Below are 17,798 nucleotides of genomic sequence, written 5' to 3' on the forward strand. Positions count from 1 at the left end.
AGGGCTCTGATAGCCCGATTTGGGTCGAGATTGTCTTATTCCAGGTCCAATGCCATCTATGCAGAAACAAAACACTAATAGCAAACAAAGCAGCACAAAAAAGGAAAAAAGGTAAAAAGCGAAACTTATCGACGCCTGACGGAGGATCGGACCAACCCGACAAGAGAGTAGTTGCACAGGAACCTAGCACGTCTGCCTTATCGATGCCATCAACTGCACAGTGTCATCAAAACTTCCATTCGGTGAACTCAATACAATCTCCAAACCAATTGTCGTATAACATGTCCCGGCGCCTTCTATTTGCCGCAGCCACAGCACGTCCACTATCAGATGCAAACAATGGCACAACAGTCGGCTCAGCAGACCGTCCACCAAGGGCAAGGTATGACACAAACGACAATCTCTCGCAAATTCTTGATCGATTAAACTCTGTAGACTCACGAATTGCGAAGCTTGACACTATACAATCACAGCTCTCTGAACTGAATACAAAAATGTCCAGCATTGAAACCCGTGTAATGAGCCTTGAAACGGATTCCAAAGAAATCCACACCCGAATGTCCAACATTAAGGGTCACTGCGAGTTTGACTCCAAACAGTGTGAAGACATTAAAAGACTGAACATGTTTGAATAGTAAGTCCAAACACTGTTTTCTTGAGAGCGAGCTTAAAGCTGAGCGTGACAGGATATACAAACTTGAAAGTGAGATCCAAAAATCCAATTCAGTGCAGGAAGAGATCAACGATTTAAAAGCTCGTTCCATGCGAAACAATTAAAAATTTTTTGGTTTTCCGGAATGCACTACAACTGAATCGAGACGCTCAGAGAACTGTACAAAATCATTTTATGACTTCATGAAATCTTCACTTTGACATTGAGCATGCAGACTCTGCAGACTGCATATTTCTGAGTCAGACTTCTTTGAAGTTACGATGGGCTTAAAACAAGGGGAGCCACTCTCGCCGATATTATTTATCTTATTTATTAATTACGTTTTGTATCAATTTGGATGATTTAATTGAAAAAAGATGTAGAACTTATCTCTATGTACATGATCTTGTTTGTCGATGACATTGCATTGTTCAAAACAGATCAGCTTAGTTTACAAGCCCAACTTGATGCTATATATCGGTATTCAGTAAAATGGGGCTTGAAAATAAATGTCAATAAAACCAAAATCTGTGTTTTTGAAAAAACGTAAAACAGTTGTAAATTCGGAAATAAACATAAGTATTAATGGAGAAAGCATCGAAATTGTTGATGATTTTACTTACTTGGGCATACATTTTACCATTACAGGAAACATGAAAAACGCTGTTAAAATGTTATATGACCAGGAGGCCGTTTTATCAACATGTCTTATCTTAGCGGATCTTATCTTAAACCTTTCACTTACGATTTCATTTACGATCCGCTAATACCCGTTTTATGAACGTTGTCGTAAGTATCGAGTCGCAGCTAAGATTTTAGCTTAGCGTATGATTTGGAATATCGCGAACCAGTCGAAAACGTCATCACTCGATTTCCCGCGTTATGTCAAAGTCGTCTGTTGTCATAACAAGCAAGATGGCCGACAAAATGAACAAGGGGAAACGAAAGCCCAATCGGTCGGAGACGGAGATCGCCTGTTTAGTGCAGGCATGCACGGACAATAACTCGTTATTGGTCAGTAAAATGACTATTGAAGTGACGAACTGGAAAAAAGAAGAGTTCTGGGCGTACACCTGTGAGAAGTACGTATAGTAAATGTATCGACATCGTTTCTTAAAAAAATATTTAAATGATTTATGTCTGTCAATATTTATCATAAATGTTCTGATTTATTTTATTTATATTCATATTTTGTATCTTACTCAACAACATGAAAAAGTTTGTATGCATGTTTGCATGTTGATGTTAGTTAGAAAATAAGCGGAATCATAATTTATCGCGTTTGAACTTAGGTAACATTGACAAGCTGCTAGTGTATGCTTATATAATAAAACAATTAGCAGACGAATAATCGAGTTTTTTCGATGATCAATCAATATATTATTAATATGCAGTAAATTTGAAGGAAGCATTGCATATAATTAATTTTGTGTTTGTTTTTAGGGTAAATACAATTTTAAAGGGATATAATAAATTATCTCCCTTTTTTAAAGTTGTATTCTCATCTTCAATTTCTTACACATATTTGCTTCCACGGTATACATGTATATATTTATCTTGGTACATTAGAATGCGTACTGTATAATAATGTTTTGGCATATCATGTATGACCCAGTGTGCATTATATTTCATAAATTATTAATTAATTTCAATTGTATTTGTAAACACACACCTAAAAATGATCAATTTCAGAGTGAACAGCGTTGGCTTGAGCAGCCGCGAAGTTGACGAAATAAAAAAGAAGTGGACGGACCTTACGGTATATAAACTAATGAAATTTCATTATTTCTTTCCACAAAATGATTATAAAAAATTCACAATGTCAGTCACTAATAAGATTTTAAACATGAAATTCAGGTTAATTTGTGTCATCTAAAGTGTGTATGTCATATAACTCTTAAAGCATACTGTAGCTTATTATCTATTTTGATAGAGTACAATTAAACATTAAAACCAAACTTTCATTATTTGACGCCATGGTCGTTCGAATTCTCCTGTATGTAAAGAAAGGGCGATACGATTTTGGTTAAAAAATATGAAAAATGGAAACTACTTTTCAAGCTTGAAAAATAAACTTAGAGACATTTTCAAGAACGGAAAGGAACCATGCAATCAATGTCTAAATTACAGCATTTTTGCTTATTCAAATCTGAATTTGTCTGTGAAAAGTACTTATTAACAAGAGCACCGCCTTGCGGGTGCAGACCACTGATCTATTTTACTTTTTAAAGGTGAATCTATCTCAATTTCAATCACAAAGGAGGGAGGGCGGAGAGGGGTGTATAGTGTGGGGGTGTAGTCATTTATTACATTATCTTCCAAAAAGCAAACCTTTTTGACCTTGAAGGATGAACTTCACCTTGAAGGATGACCTTGACCTTGAACTTCCACCACTCAAAATGTGCAGCTTCATGATAACGCCGCTTTGAATTTTATTTTATTTTTTACCATGACCTTGAAGTATGACCTTGACCTTGAAGGATTACCTTGACCTTGAACTTCCACGACTCAAATGTGCAGCTTCATGAGAACGCCGCTTTCAAAAATTTATTTTTTTAACTTGAAGGATGACCTTGACCTTGAATTTCCAACACTCAAAATATGCAGCTTCCTGAGATACACATGCATGCCAAATATCAAGTTGCTATCTTCAATATTAAAAAAGTTTTGGCCAAGTTAAAGTTTTCGGACGGACAGACGCCATATATTTGACATTTGACCTTGAAGGATGACCTTAACCTTGGCCTTACACCACTCAAAATGTGCAGCTCCATGAGATTCACATGCACGCCAAATATCAAGTTACTATCTTCAATAGTGAAAAAGTTATGGCCAATGTTAAAGTTTTTTTCGGACGGACGGACAGACTGACTGACATACTGACGGGCAGTTCAACTGCTATATGCAACCCTACTGGGGGCATACAAATTATTTTTTGGGGTGGGGGTGGGGGTTGGGGGGGTTGGGGGTATAGTGTTAGGGTGTGGTGGTCATTTATAAGTTGGTCTTTAAAAAAAAATTGGGGGGGGGGGAGGAATGAGGGGGGAAATTCGGGGGGGGGGGGATTGAGCCTTGATACTTTAGATGTACAGTGGACCTAACAACACAAAATGTAACCATATATTCAAAGTTACTAAGTCAAAAAAGGGCCATAATTCCGTAAAATTGAAAACCAGAGTTATGCAACTTGTCTTTTACAGTCCACTTATATTAGTTTGCGAGTGTTCCAAGTATGAAAGCAATATCTATGATACTTTAGGCCCTGGGGTAAAGTGGACCAAAACACAAAACTTAACCAAATTGTCAAGTATAAAGGGCCCATAATTCCGTCAAAATGCCAGACAGAGTTACATAACTTTGCCTGCACAGTCCCCTTACGATAGTCAGTAAGTGTTGCAAGTATGAAAGCAATAGCTTTGATACTTTAGGAAAAAAGTGGATCAAAAAACAAAACTTAACAAAATTTTCAATTTTATAAGTATTCACAGGGCACATAATTCTGTCAAAATGCCAGTCAGAGTTACATAACTTTGCCTGCACAGTCCCCTTATGATAGTTAGTAAGAGTTGCAAGTATGAAAGCAATAGCTGTGATACTTAAGGAATAAAATGGACCTAAACACAAAACTTAACCAAAACTTTAAATTTTCTAATTATAAAAAAGGGCCCATAATTCTGTCAAAAAGCAAGTCAGAGTTATCTGACTTTGCCTGCCCAGTCTTCTCATGATAGTAAGTAAGTGTACCAAGTTTGAATGCAATAGCATTGATACTTTATGAGAAAAGTGGACCTAAACGCAAAACTTAACCGGACGCCGACGCTGACGCCGACGCTTGCGCCGAAGCCAAGGTGATGACAATAGCTCATAATTTTTTTTTCAAGAAATAGATGAGCTAAAAATAGAAAAAAATGACCTTCTGAAACAATTTGCCCGTTTTAGACTATCATCGCACCATCTAGAAATTGAAGCGGGTAGATTCCAAGGTAATGATCGTGATCAGAGACTTTGTCGATGCTGCAATATGAAAGTTGTTGAATCTGAGTATCACTTCCTACTTTGTTGTGAAAATTATAGACACTTAAGATTGAAATTTATTGGACCTATCTCTTGGCCTACCGTAAATTTATTCAAAACTACTGTCATCAAAAAAGTAACTAATATATAAGGAATTTGTAAATACCTAAAAGAATGTATATTATGCTTGAATATTTATATGTACATTTTGTGTGTGTAATAATATTACTTTACAGATAATATTGTATTTGCCATAATTATTTTGTAAATGGCTAAAGGCATGTTTTTATTGCCGATTGCTAATAAACTTTGAACGTGTGTTATTTTCATTGGTCAGCAAATGTAAATCGAGGGACTTTGTTGTCCCCCCGCATTTATGTTATTAATATCCAACGTGTTTTCGTGCTTCGACAATATATTTCTCTGGGAAATCGCTAAGTAATTGAATGTGTATTAAACTAAATTTACTGTTGTTACTAGTGTTATCAATGGAATTTAAATGACACATGTAACATTTGTATTTACAAAATGAAAAGAATGGTTCACGTCTTTTCACGTACAGAACTGCTTTTTATTAATCTCCTCTGCTTGGCTGTGGTAAAAGGTTTGTACTATTTGTATTTATACAGTTAAGCCACGTTTGGGAAAACCCAATAGGCCTAAATGTCATCCAAAGTTAGACTGCGTCATACGCGAGGGATCAGGGATAACACTTTCCGCTTAGAATGGATTTTGTAACGATGAGTTCTTCAAAATAAAAAAAATACTTAAAAGCAAAATAACCCGTATCGAATTAGCCTGTTCAGACACATTTTGCACTAATTTCAAGTCTCAGCGTGCACCATTTATTATTTGTTTTGTGTCTAGTGGTTACAAGATGTAAGTTATTGGTATCTGCATTTAATAGGAATTATTGATGTTAGTAAGAAGAGTCCAACCGCTATTGTGTACGGTGTTTTTTATGCTTCCTTTGTATTCTATTAAACACAGGAACTAAACAAATCCAGCCCCATCCAAATGTTTAACTAGGAATAATCAATAAAGCATAACAACGTATTAAACAAAACAACCAACGCAAACGTTCTACTAATACATGTGTTCGCGTGTTCAAATGTTCGATTGCATTATTGCAATAAACGAAGTATGTGATAAAATACATTAAATTAAATTGTGTGAATAATCTAAGAAATAGGGAATAAATGGTTGGTACTGAGATGGAGAAAGTGTATCCGGTGAGGCTTAGAAAAAGAAAATATTTCGAGCTTTAGCGAGCCCAATTTTTCTTTTTCGGGCCGAACCGGATATACTTTCTCCGTATCGGCACCAACTATGTATTCTATTTATCCTGCTTCATACCGTTGACACATTTTATCTTTTTTTTTTTTTTTTTTTTTTTTTAAATATATATATTTATTCATCAATACACAATACACTTACACGCATGGAGTTATAACAGAAAAAAAACAAAGAAAAAAACAATACTACAAACATCTGTCGAGAGTCTTACATGAGACTGTAGCAAAAAAATAATTTAATACAATTCGACAAAATATATCGAAGCATAAAGATGCATATTCAGACTACAATTTTAAATGAATTATCTTAAAAAACTATTCCAAGTTGTTCTAAAAGTTTCTATTTGATTTTTATTGAAAGCAATTATCTCCTCAATTTTGAGCCTATTCTGAAGAAATGTTATAAAATGATTAATATTGGGTATATTGTTCTGGCACTTACTTCTAAAAATATATAATTTTGCCAACAATGTGATAAAATTAACAATCTGTGACATGTTCGAATGACCTGTTGAAACGTTACAGAAGCTTATATGTTCATAATCAAAATATGAAATAAACGGCAAGTTCGCTGTTTGTTCGATATACACTTTAACACCGTTCCAAAAATGTTGAATTACAGGACATTCCCACAACACATTTTATCTTTAGACAAATGATAAATTGACATTACAATATAAATATTCTCGTAGAGCCTCCTTCATGTACGCAACATTCCAGACGACCGAATAACTACCGATTGTGTCACGTAAAACATAGTTCCACTTTAAACTGTTCCTTTTAATACTTTCCTATTGAAAATATAAGAAAAAATAGAAAACGAATCGAGAATGTGATATTTTTCTTGGTAAAAAATGAAAAAACAAAATGCAGCAGCAAAACAAAAACTAAATTGTATTTACCTTAATGACAACGTTAATCAATTGCTTATAACAATAAATGTACAACGATATACACATCCATTTTCTGTTCTTCAATCCCTTTGTCGAAATCAATTTTCTTTTTTTCCATCCCTATTATCGTAATGTATTTTAAACCACACTATTTTTGATAGCGTTTGTATATATTGCTTACCACTCTGACCCAAACTATGAGAAACTTGATAGTATGTTTTGTCCGAGAAATGACGTCACACTAGAGTAGATACGTCATAAATTGCGTATTAAAGTAGATGAAATGATAAATACGGAAAGCTGGTTTGGTAATATATTTTAAAGCAGAAAAAAGGGATGATATGTAATATAACGATAATATAAATGATGCGTTCCAATAAATTTCAAAGGTCAAATATTACAATATGTTAATCGTCACAGCGTTCGTCATTGTGTACACACCGGTCTTTCTGACCTGTGTACTAACGCGAAAGGAATTTTGGGTAGCACTTCTTTTACGAATGAAAAGTGAAAGCGAAAGAAGGTCTGGTAATCATGCTTCTGATAATCTCTATCAGGCTTAATAGAGATTCAAAATCACATTTAAACATAATTAAATAACATTTCTTTAAACAACATTCCGTTTTAAACACACAATAAAAACGATTTTTCTTTTATATTAACATTTTCATTCCTACGCAGAACTACTTTGGCGAAAGCATAATTCCCCAAACCAGGGGAATGTGATGCGTCTAAGCATAGAGGTGACAATAACGTAGTGACGTCACCATCTATGTATAGAATGCAGCGTGCGTAGGAATACACTACTTCCTGTTGACCGGATATAAAATTTTTTATTCGACCCTGCTTTATTCGGTCAATGTTTAAAACAGAGGCAGGATAAAGCTTGTTCTGCATTCCGTTAATTTCTTTACGTCAGACAGAGCAACACTATTGTAAATATAATTGTGAGACAATTAATTATGTGAATTTGCAAATCTTCATTTTATCATCGATTTGTAACACTTTTTTTTACTAAACATCTGAAGTAAAATACAAAATTCTCTACCAGCGAATTTAACGCCGCCAGCAATTAGAATAACCATTTGGCAAATGTTTGCCGAAAAACTCTTCGAAGATAATTGTGTGCCAAACTTTGTAAAACAAAGACATAAACACCATACGGACAGTACTTTTACTTTTTCTTTCAGTGCAATTGATTCAGGTTGAATGGAGTATGTATATGCTTTGTTAAAATATGACAAACGTATACAGCTTATTCTTATAACCTGTTATTGATCATCAAACACAGGTTAACGTCAGCATCCTTCCATGATTATCAGCATCAACCGTTTAAATGATATAAAAGGGAATATGAAATAGCTCTCACCTGTTTTTTTCGTTTTAGGGGACTAAACATTATACTGCAGATTTTTCATAATGAAACTAAACACAGGGAACTGACCCTACTTTCATTTAACAATCAAATTAGCATAATACTCGTTTGAAGCAACGCACGACAACAGTACAGTTGTAGAAACATACATTGGTTCAATGAACACATTAACGACCTTGTCGTTACCTGATACAGTTTTGTTCATAAAGTCAATGTAGTCAGTCAGATTTTGACAAGGGTGATACAAGTGTAGGTTATAAATATAAATACCATGCTTTGATCCCGGGGCCAGTTTACGGACGTTTAAGGCGAAATATTGAATGTCATATACTGGGCATGTTCGATAACTTTTTCGCTCTAAAAAGTATACATTTAAAATATGATGCGTGAGCACACTCAACTGTGAAACAAAGAAAGAATTTTGTTTTTTAGAACAGCCTTCATTTAAAGGAGAAATTCCATAAATGTAGAATGTATGTGTAGATCCCTGAATAGCCTTAGAGGATTGTAAAGGCCGATCTGGGACGACACCTTTCGCACAGGCATGGTACTTATATGTAAGGAATGTTAAACGCTTCTTAAATAACATTTCAGGTTAATTTCATACGACATTGTCTGTTGTTTCTACAATCAGGTCAGATTTTCGAGGTATTATCTATACAGAATCGTGAAAACAAATAAGATTATCCGACATGCACAGTTGTCAAACCTAATTTGTTAACAGATTAAAGTACTGTTCTGTTAAACAAAAAGGACTAGGTCACCTGGTAAAATATCATCTGGATGCTCGCACAATTTTCTCGCATTGTGACATTCGGCGCCCAACGTAACCTGTGTATTTTTTAATTAACCCATGGTGAATTGTATAACACCCACAATCCCTGTATTCGAGAATGAATACATATTTATAGTTGAGTATGTATGTGAAGGTATCAACATGGTCCCGTAAAAGCAGAAGTTTTGTGGCGGCCCAATGCTCAGTCGGGGAGCACTCGCTCTTATAGTTCAATTTCCTGGTTTTGAGTTCCAGGCTGCTTGCACATTTTTACCCCCCCCCCCCCCCCCCTGTGTGATGTTAGAAAAACATTTTTTCCACTCTGAAAGCCACATGCATCATATACTTTTATTATATTTTATAATATCTAGGAATGTTAGAATGTGGGTCTTATGGGTCAAAACCCAGGAGGTACAATTTAAAGAACAATTCATACATGTCCACACAAAATTTAAAAGGAGTGAAATGGGGTAAAAGCAATCTTAACCCTGGCAAAAATATAATAAAACATATTTAAAACATTTGCCTCATTTGTGACCTTGTTACAGCTCAATAAACATGTTAAACAGCCAGTGCCGTTTTTAAAGTACGGTCATGCATATGCACGTTTTAATTTGAATACTAAGTAGGTCCATCGGGAAAGAGAAACAACTCGGTATCTTGATCGCTATCCAAACACGATAAGGCGGTGACACGCAAGTGATACATTTTAATTATTTAATAGTGAATTTTGTGTATTATGTTTTGTCCGGTACAATATTGGCAACTGATCACTTGCCGTACATATTAAAAAGACGCGCGGATGTAAGCAACAGTCTCCTGATAATGTTTCTCATATATTTCACATATGTGTAATCGGAAGATCGATGTGAAATAATATAACTTATGACCATTGCTTCTCCGTAAACCAAGTACAACTGGTTAGGTTTCCCAACCGAGAGCATGTTATCAGACAGTTATGCAGTCGTCAATACAATATAGAGGTTCGAAAATCCGTATACCATGGAAACCATGTGTAGTGTAGTATTGCAAACCTTAACCTTGACCACCTACCTTGCCCTTGGCAAAAACAACAATTAAGGCCTCTATATTGTTATCGTTTAATTTCAAAAATTGAATGCATCCAATGAAAATACACGAACACACTAGTCTATGGGACACGGTTGAAATACAACATTTTCCAATATTTTAGGTAGCTGTTTATGTGTTAACCAACAACTCCTGGCTCGATGTGTTCCGATCTGAAACGTAAGATATATGTGTAATGTTAAAAAACGCCACAGACAGTCTTGACATTTTAGTGGAGTATTAATTCACAAAAGTAACATATTACATGTTTTAAGTTCGTCCCAACCTCGACACTGTCTTTTCCAAAGACAACAAGTACGTAAGTATTAAGGCTGATATGCATTCAACTAAAATGTCTTTACTTACCTGTATGCGAGTAAAAGAAAAACAAGTCTCCGAAATCGTCTATTTCATAGCTATTACAAAATATATCTATTGTATATAATTCAAGCAATTGATCTATCATTGTTGCAAGCAAAAGTATTGACCTTCATAATAAACACTTTATATATGCATGGTTTGTGTAATGAAATGAAGGCAACCAATGACAGTTTTAAAATAAATTTTCATTTCAATTAACAAAGATTTTTCGATGTATCATAAAGTAGGGCAAAAATCAGATTGTGGACATTTTTAGAAAATTATAAAGTTTGAAATACAATTACAATATAAATACCCTCATTGAACGTATTTATCAAACGTGTGTCTGTTATGCAAAATGGGAATAGATCTTACGTTATATAGATGATATAATGTATAACCCATGACAATATACCTATCAAAATAAGTACCTTATTTCACATATTGGTGGAAACTTATATGAACACTGCACGTCAGCCCAACGGAAATCATATACGGACGTAAATATCAAACAATCCTGGTCGAGAGTATCGTGGTCATCCGGCTGAAAGTCTGAAATATAAAGGCAGATACAATTTAAATGCTGCGTTAAACATTTTATGGCGTACTTGTGCTACACAAAAAAGGAACATAAAGTTACATATGACGTATGATTCCACCGTTGTGCCGTACAACAGACATACACCCGACACTCATATAAAAGATAAGAGGCAATCTCTCTCTCTCTCTCTCTCTCTCTCTCTCTCTCTCTCTCTCTCTCTCTCTCTCTCTCTCTCTCTCTCTCTCTCTCTCTCTCTCTCTCTCTCTCTCTCTCTACCTCCCTCCCTCCCTCCCTCCCTCCCTCCCTCCCTCCCTACCTCTCTCCCTCTCTAGTTAACTCTCTAATGTATTCAATTAAGATGGGAATACAAAAGTTTAACACCTGTGTACGTAGCGACACTGTCGTCGTCAAACCATTTCCAAATGCCTTCCGTTTCTTCGTCAGTGATGCCCAGCCACCAATGGATTGCTAAGATGGGAACGAACGTAACTGGTATTGATATATTGATAATCGTACTGACTAAACTTAAAAAATAATTTGTCTTGTAAGACATGCATTAATTATTAGGTCACATGGCTGCTTGTTAATGAATTGTCAAATGTGACAAAGAATACTAGTATATCGATATCGAATTATCTTTTAGGAACATGCATTTACAGACAAACAAACCGAATTAAATAGTAACTTAAGTATTCTTTGATAGATATATTATTGTTTATGACTAAATGTATGAAGTCACATTTGTGTTATGTTCAAATGTATCTATAAACCGATAATTGTCGATACTGAGTCTCTATTTTCAGAGGTGTTCGGTTTGGGAAGATTATCGCATTATGCAATATTATTTCATTATGAAAAACCTATTGAAAATGTCTGTTCTTTCCGAACAATCAGATAGACACACTATTAAGTTTATACTTGCATTACTTTACACATTTGTATTGTTCTTCTGATTATAAAATGTATAACTTGCACATGGTACAATATTAAACATATAAATAATCTATTAAACAATCAATGATCACTTAGACACATTTTATCGCACACCCACACACACAATGTACTTACGTTTGCGAATTCTCTGTTTAAGTTGTTTTTTTGGTTTGCGGTTTGATTTTCATGATTTACGCAAAGGTTCAACTCTGTACACGTTAAACGTTTACCATTAAGAATAATCATATGCAGATATGTGGGTGTTTTTTTACATAAAATTATAAAATAAATCAAGGGTTTGCTCAAACTTAAACATGTTTTTAATATAAAAATTTGCATGTTGTCATATTAATTTATTTCCCTGCTATTAAATAATAAATATTAAACGTTATTGTCTCATCTTTAAAGAAAACAAACGTCACAAACGTTTAACATGTTTTCACGTGCGGGTTATTTACTTACTAGCGGATGGCATATTGCATGACTCATTGTGTGTAAAAGTATAAACATATATTGCGTTATCGGGATTGAATACTTGAATAAAAAACTGCTCGTTGTTTTTAAGTATTCTTTACATTGAAAGATATCAAATTCGCGATGCGCGTTTTCGATTCTGGAACATTAAATACACATTTGTAAACATAACTTAAAAACTTACGTTTGCGTTCACGAAGTTGGTCCTTGATGAATGCATTTTCCTGAACGTTCTCCACGTGTATAAGATGGCCGCCGCCATGTTGACGGCAGTATTGCTGCAACGCGAATGAATTCGCATATAATGCCTTTATTTGAGCCATGTTCTGAGAAAACGGGAAAGTATGGGCGTAAATTCTCGTTCCTTATTAGCCTGAGCAGTCAACACCAGCAAGTCATTTACGATACTTTTGTCGGTATGAATATTTTTGTTTAAATAAAGTCTCTCCTAAACGCAAATCCAGTTTAGTAGAATATTGTCGAAATTATTGTGAGGACTATGCGTTAACCCCCCTTATATCCTGAACGCGGCTCGTTTTCACTGTTTGTACAATTAATACATTATATAAATAATATTCAAATGGTTAGACAAAAAAAATATAGTGTATGCCTACTTCAAGAAAGTCACTTGACACATACTTTAGCACAAACCTTAAAAGATGAATGGGACGGAGACATCTACCTCAGTGGACAACATACTTATAAACAAGGCCTTTCTGATTAAAAACAATATAGGGATCACAGTCAATAACTTTAACGAAATAATAATTGGCAGACAAGCAAGTATAGATATCAAAATATATGAAACACAATTAACATTAATCAACGTTTACGGCCCTAACATAGATGATTCCACATTTTACGAAACATTACAATCGTTTTTAATTAATAACCAAGATGAAAACATTATAATCGGTGGTGATTCCAATACTGTTCTTACCCCATTATTAGATAAAAAGAAGGGAAACCTTTATGCTCATTCTAAAAATAGAAACATTTTGAACAACATAATTGAAAATTACAATATGATAGACATCTGGCGTACAATAGAATCCAAACGAAAGCAAATTCACCTGGCACTCAAACACAAAACCAACAATATATTTTAGATTAGACTATTTTTTAATATCTGAGTCACTTTGCAACATTATTGACACATGTAACCAGGATTTATGACCGAACACTCTCTAGTTGAACTTAAAATACACAAAATACAACCTGAAAGAGGCCCAGGGTACTTTAAATCAATAACAGCATAATAGTAGATACACAATAACAAACGCAAATAAAACAAGAAATACTCAATACAGTTCAAAATAATAAAGATGCGAACCCAAACACCTTATGGGAAGTAATAAAAGGAAATATACGTAACACAACAATTAGATACACATCATTTAAACAAAAAGAAACACGCAAACTTGAGACTGAAACCATCAAAATCATTGAAACCCTTGAAAAACAATTACATGAAACAAACACAAACGATACCAAAGACATTGCGAATGAAATAACATTTAAAAAAACAAGTACTAAAAGGAATTTATCATACACAACTTAATGGAATTATATTACGAGCACGTGGACAGCATGTTGAACACAATAAAAAAAAACAAGTAAATGGAAATTATTCTACCAGGTAATCCTAAAAAATATGGTGACTCCTTACCTTTTGAATGTAACATCAGCAATATCATTCTGCATGAAATTGCAAACGAAAACATCTATCTAATGTTTTATCGGCATGGACTAATGTTACTCATTATCTAGAAACCCAAATCACCAGTAAAACTATTTTATGGAACAATAAAGACGTAACTTCAAACAATAAGACTTTTTTCTATAAACATTGGTTTGAAGAAAACATTAAGTATGTCGACAAACTGTACGATTACAGAATAAAAGACTTCTATTCTTTTGAGAATTTTTGTTATATATACGGAATACCTTCAGGCAATTTTCTTATGTATAACACATTCATTAAAATCATATCCATACATATTAAATCTACAATTAATACAAATAACACACCAAGTACTCAAGCAACATTCACGGAAAACATACTTGCAAAACAAACCAAACCAAACAAACTATTGTACAAACTACAAATTAACCCCCCCGCAGAAAACCCCAAGATTCAAAATAAATGGCACAGCCTCTTCGAGAACAAGAATTTTATTGGAAACAAATATTTATCATGGCATATAAAACAACTATAGATAGCACACTGAGAAATTTCCAATATAGATATGTCCATAGAATCATAGCTACAAATAAATACCTTTTTAAGTGCAACCTATCCAACACAAATTTATGTGATATATGCAGCGAACACATTGAAACAATAGAGCACCATTTCTGGGAGTGCAAAAATATTCAAATTCTATGAAACCAGTTAACAACTTTTCTAGAGAAACAACAATTACAATTAAAACTGTCTCTCTTAAATATTTCGGTGTGAATACTTTTACAATACCAGAAATTAATAACTTTGTGAACCACATTATGATAGTATAAAATATTTTATATTTCGCTTCAAATACAACAAACAAATACCTACTTTAAACTGTTTTTTAAACTATTCAAAACTTACGATCCAAATTGAAAAAGAAATAGCCCTCAACAACGATAATCTTCATTTTTTTAACAAAAATGGAAACGATAAACTTTCATAACCCAGTCCAGTTGTCTTCTACCTAATTCTACGCAACTCATATATAGGATTGATTATTTCATTTAAAAATAACAGCATACACCACATGCAATCAAAGCAAAAAAACAACAACAGTATATCCTAGCATATCGTGTATAATATGTGTTTGACATTACTACTGTTGTATTATACCTCTTTTGTTCTTGCTTATGCACATATTTACATTGTATGTTTTATAATGGATAAAAAAATCGTATACCGTGATTACTCTTAATTCTCGGACACTTACAAATAATTATTTTGTGCGTGTCCGAAAATTTAGATACGAAAAATATTCAAAAATTACAGGTGTCCAAAAATTAAGAGAAAAAAAAAAAGGTGTTTTAAAATTATAATTATATTGTTTTATTGAAATAAAAGCGATCCATCAATGAGCAATACTTGTATTGTGATTTGCGCTTCTTTTTCTGCTTTGAACTTACTACAATTTCACAGCTTTGCTAACTCTTGACTGAAATGATTGGACTAAAAAATAAAAAACATCAAACATTCAGCTACCTTAATAGGACAAAACTGTTGCAAATACTGTTGGGTGAATCCATTTTTTCTACTAGTATACATGATATTTACCCGAATCACTTGTGAATGTAATGGTCGATGGTCCTCAGGCGTCCATTTTCCAGTTTTTATTATCTTAATCCGGTTGTTAAAATTCATGCTCGAAGTGTCGCAAGATAAGCGAAAGAAAAGGCCGACGTCTTTAGAATAGCGCTTTAAAATATACTGACCGAACATTGGGAGTCATAAATTATGGACGAAAACCCGCATGCCAGAACGTTATGTCACGAAAAATTTAAATAAAATGCTAAAAAGAAGGGTGACCAAAAACGGAGAGTGTTCGAAATCTTAGAGTAATTAAGGTATAAATATTCGATATGTTGTCATGTTAAGCCTTTATATATAAGTGCGACTTACACTCAGGGGTAATCCGTCTATGCTGTGGAATTCAATATTGTTCATAGAGAGAATATTAAGTTATTATGAGATAAATATTATGTTTAACAAGCGCAGCTTTTTTTCAAAGCCTTTTCACATTTTCATTGTATAGCTAGAGACATATCATTGTCATAAACATACACATTTATTCGAAGTACTTTGTCTTATCTTTGCATCATAAAATAAAATGGACATTTAACTGTAACGATATTATCATAATTTTTACAAAGCTCTGTATGTCATTGTATGTCATTTTTTTATCATTGATTGCCTTTAATTAGTGTGTTTCCCCTCGCATTGTATATGCATTTTCTATTCTCTTACAAAAATGTGAAGGACTAAGTGTATCATGCGAGGCTGAGAAACAGATGAGCGCGAGGCGTTTCGATTGCCCATTGTAAGATGATGGTTATATACTTATTGTTGAAATTATGCGAAGATTATATTGGGGACTCACCTCAGCCGCTGTGAATGTCATCGGAATATCCTCATGTCCAAAAAGATAACAGGAACCCTCGTACGCTATCCAGCCGTTAGGACAGACGGATAACGTGTTTGCTTCAAATGAAAAGCCGGGCATTTTAAGTTTACTTGTATAACATATATTCACAATTGACTCATGATGAAATAAATCTTACCATTATTCAACTTAGAAAACTCACAAATATAAACGTGACATAAAAAACACGCCAAAACATACAATTATGCATTACCATCTGCGATGCCAATTATAAGCGCTATTATAAGCACGAGCTGCATTTTTATCAAATTGTGTCGTAGTCACCACCTTAAAGAACCGCGACATGTATCTTTTAAACGTTCCTTGCTGTCCTTATCTTATCAAAAGCATTGGCACACATAATAGACACGGCAACATTTAGTATTCATATACAATATTTCGGCATTTAGTAGACACTGACCGATACGCATTTGTATTTAAAAAGTCGGTACGACAAATACAATTTCAATTAGTTTACGTTCCGACTCAATTAAAGTAATGTTTAACTCGAAACATTTGCATGATTACATTTACATACACCAACACTTAACCACATGCATTTAACCCCCTTTCAAAGAGCTTATATATGTGATACCTCAACGTTGAACAATTGACCCATCCGGTGTTATAGGGAGGTCACTCACAACGTCGTTTTAGCACAATATACAGGTTCATTACGTTCCTTTTCATTTTCGCATACATTTCGTTCAAATCAGTGTTTTGCGTTTCAAAACGATCCTAACGTGTTTTAAAACTACAAATCGAAATCATCTATCTCACTTTCGAGTTTTGAGTAAATAGCTGTTAACAAACGCATATAGAGGACAAGCATTTAATTTAGACAACACACTTATAGGCACGTATCTGCTGTTTATCTTTTATTTTTTTCGCAATTAAAGCTACTGCGTTTTAGAATGTTGTCTGCAGGACTCTTACTGGACCAATATTGAACTCTGTGTATGCCAATAAACCTTCATAATAGTGCATTTTGTTGTTTCTGTGTCCATTTTCTTCTTCCAGTAAAGGTCAATCGGGAATTACCGATACCATTTATTAATGCCATTGGTTCCGCATGGTCATTGCAAGCCAAAGCAAATTGCTGTTACATAGATATATGCAACTTCGACTTATAAACACATTCACAATTGTACAACAACAACAACATAACCTTTATTAAGCTCAAATCACATATATAGTGACACATGAGTATACAGTGACAATGCATCTTTTACAAAGAGATATTAACAATTGTGACAGGGTGTTAAACTTT

General features: G+C 34.0%; 1 protein-coding gene across 3 annotated transcripts; it reads right to left on the minus strand.

Annotated features, from left to right (window-relative positions):
- Positions 1–10,090: 10,090 nt before the first annotated feature.
- On the minus strand, positions 10,091–16,905 carry LOC127858969 (asialoglycoprotein receptor 1-like). Of its 3 annotated transcripts, none has more exons than XM_052396353.1 (6): positions 16,743–16,905; positions 16,487–16,587; positions 12,565–12,658; positions 11,355–11,441; positions 10,864–10,984; positions 10,091–10,245 (listed from the first exon to the last, which is right to left on the minus strand). In XM_052396353.1, the coding sequence occupies exons 1-6, from the start codon at positions 16,786–16,788 to the stop codon at positions 10,212–10,214; spliced, it is 483 nt and encodes a 160-aa protein (XP_052252313.1). In that variant the 5' UTR covers positions 16,789–16,905; the 3' UTR covers positions 10,091–10,211. The 3 variants fall into 3 exon arrangements, with proteins under 3 accessions (XP_052252313.1, XP_052252314.1, XP_052252315.1); XM_052396354.1 differs by having other exon boundaries at positions 16,730–16,841; XM_052396355.1 differs by lacking the exon at positions 11,355–11,441.
- Between the last annotated feature and the right edge of the window lie 893 nt (positions 16,906–17,798).

The sequence above is a fragment of the Dreissena polymorpha genome, chromosome 14 (assembly GCF_020536995.1).
Source record: "Dreissena polymorpha isolate Duluth1 chromosome 14, UMN_Dpol_1.0, whole genome shotgun sequence".
In the NCBI taxonomy this organism is placed as follows: domain Eukaryota; kingdom Metazoa; phylum Mollusca; class Bivalvia; order Myida; family Dreissenidae; genus Dreissena; species Dreissena polymorpha.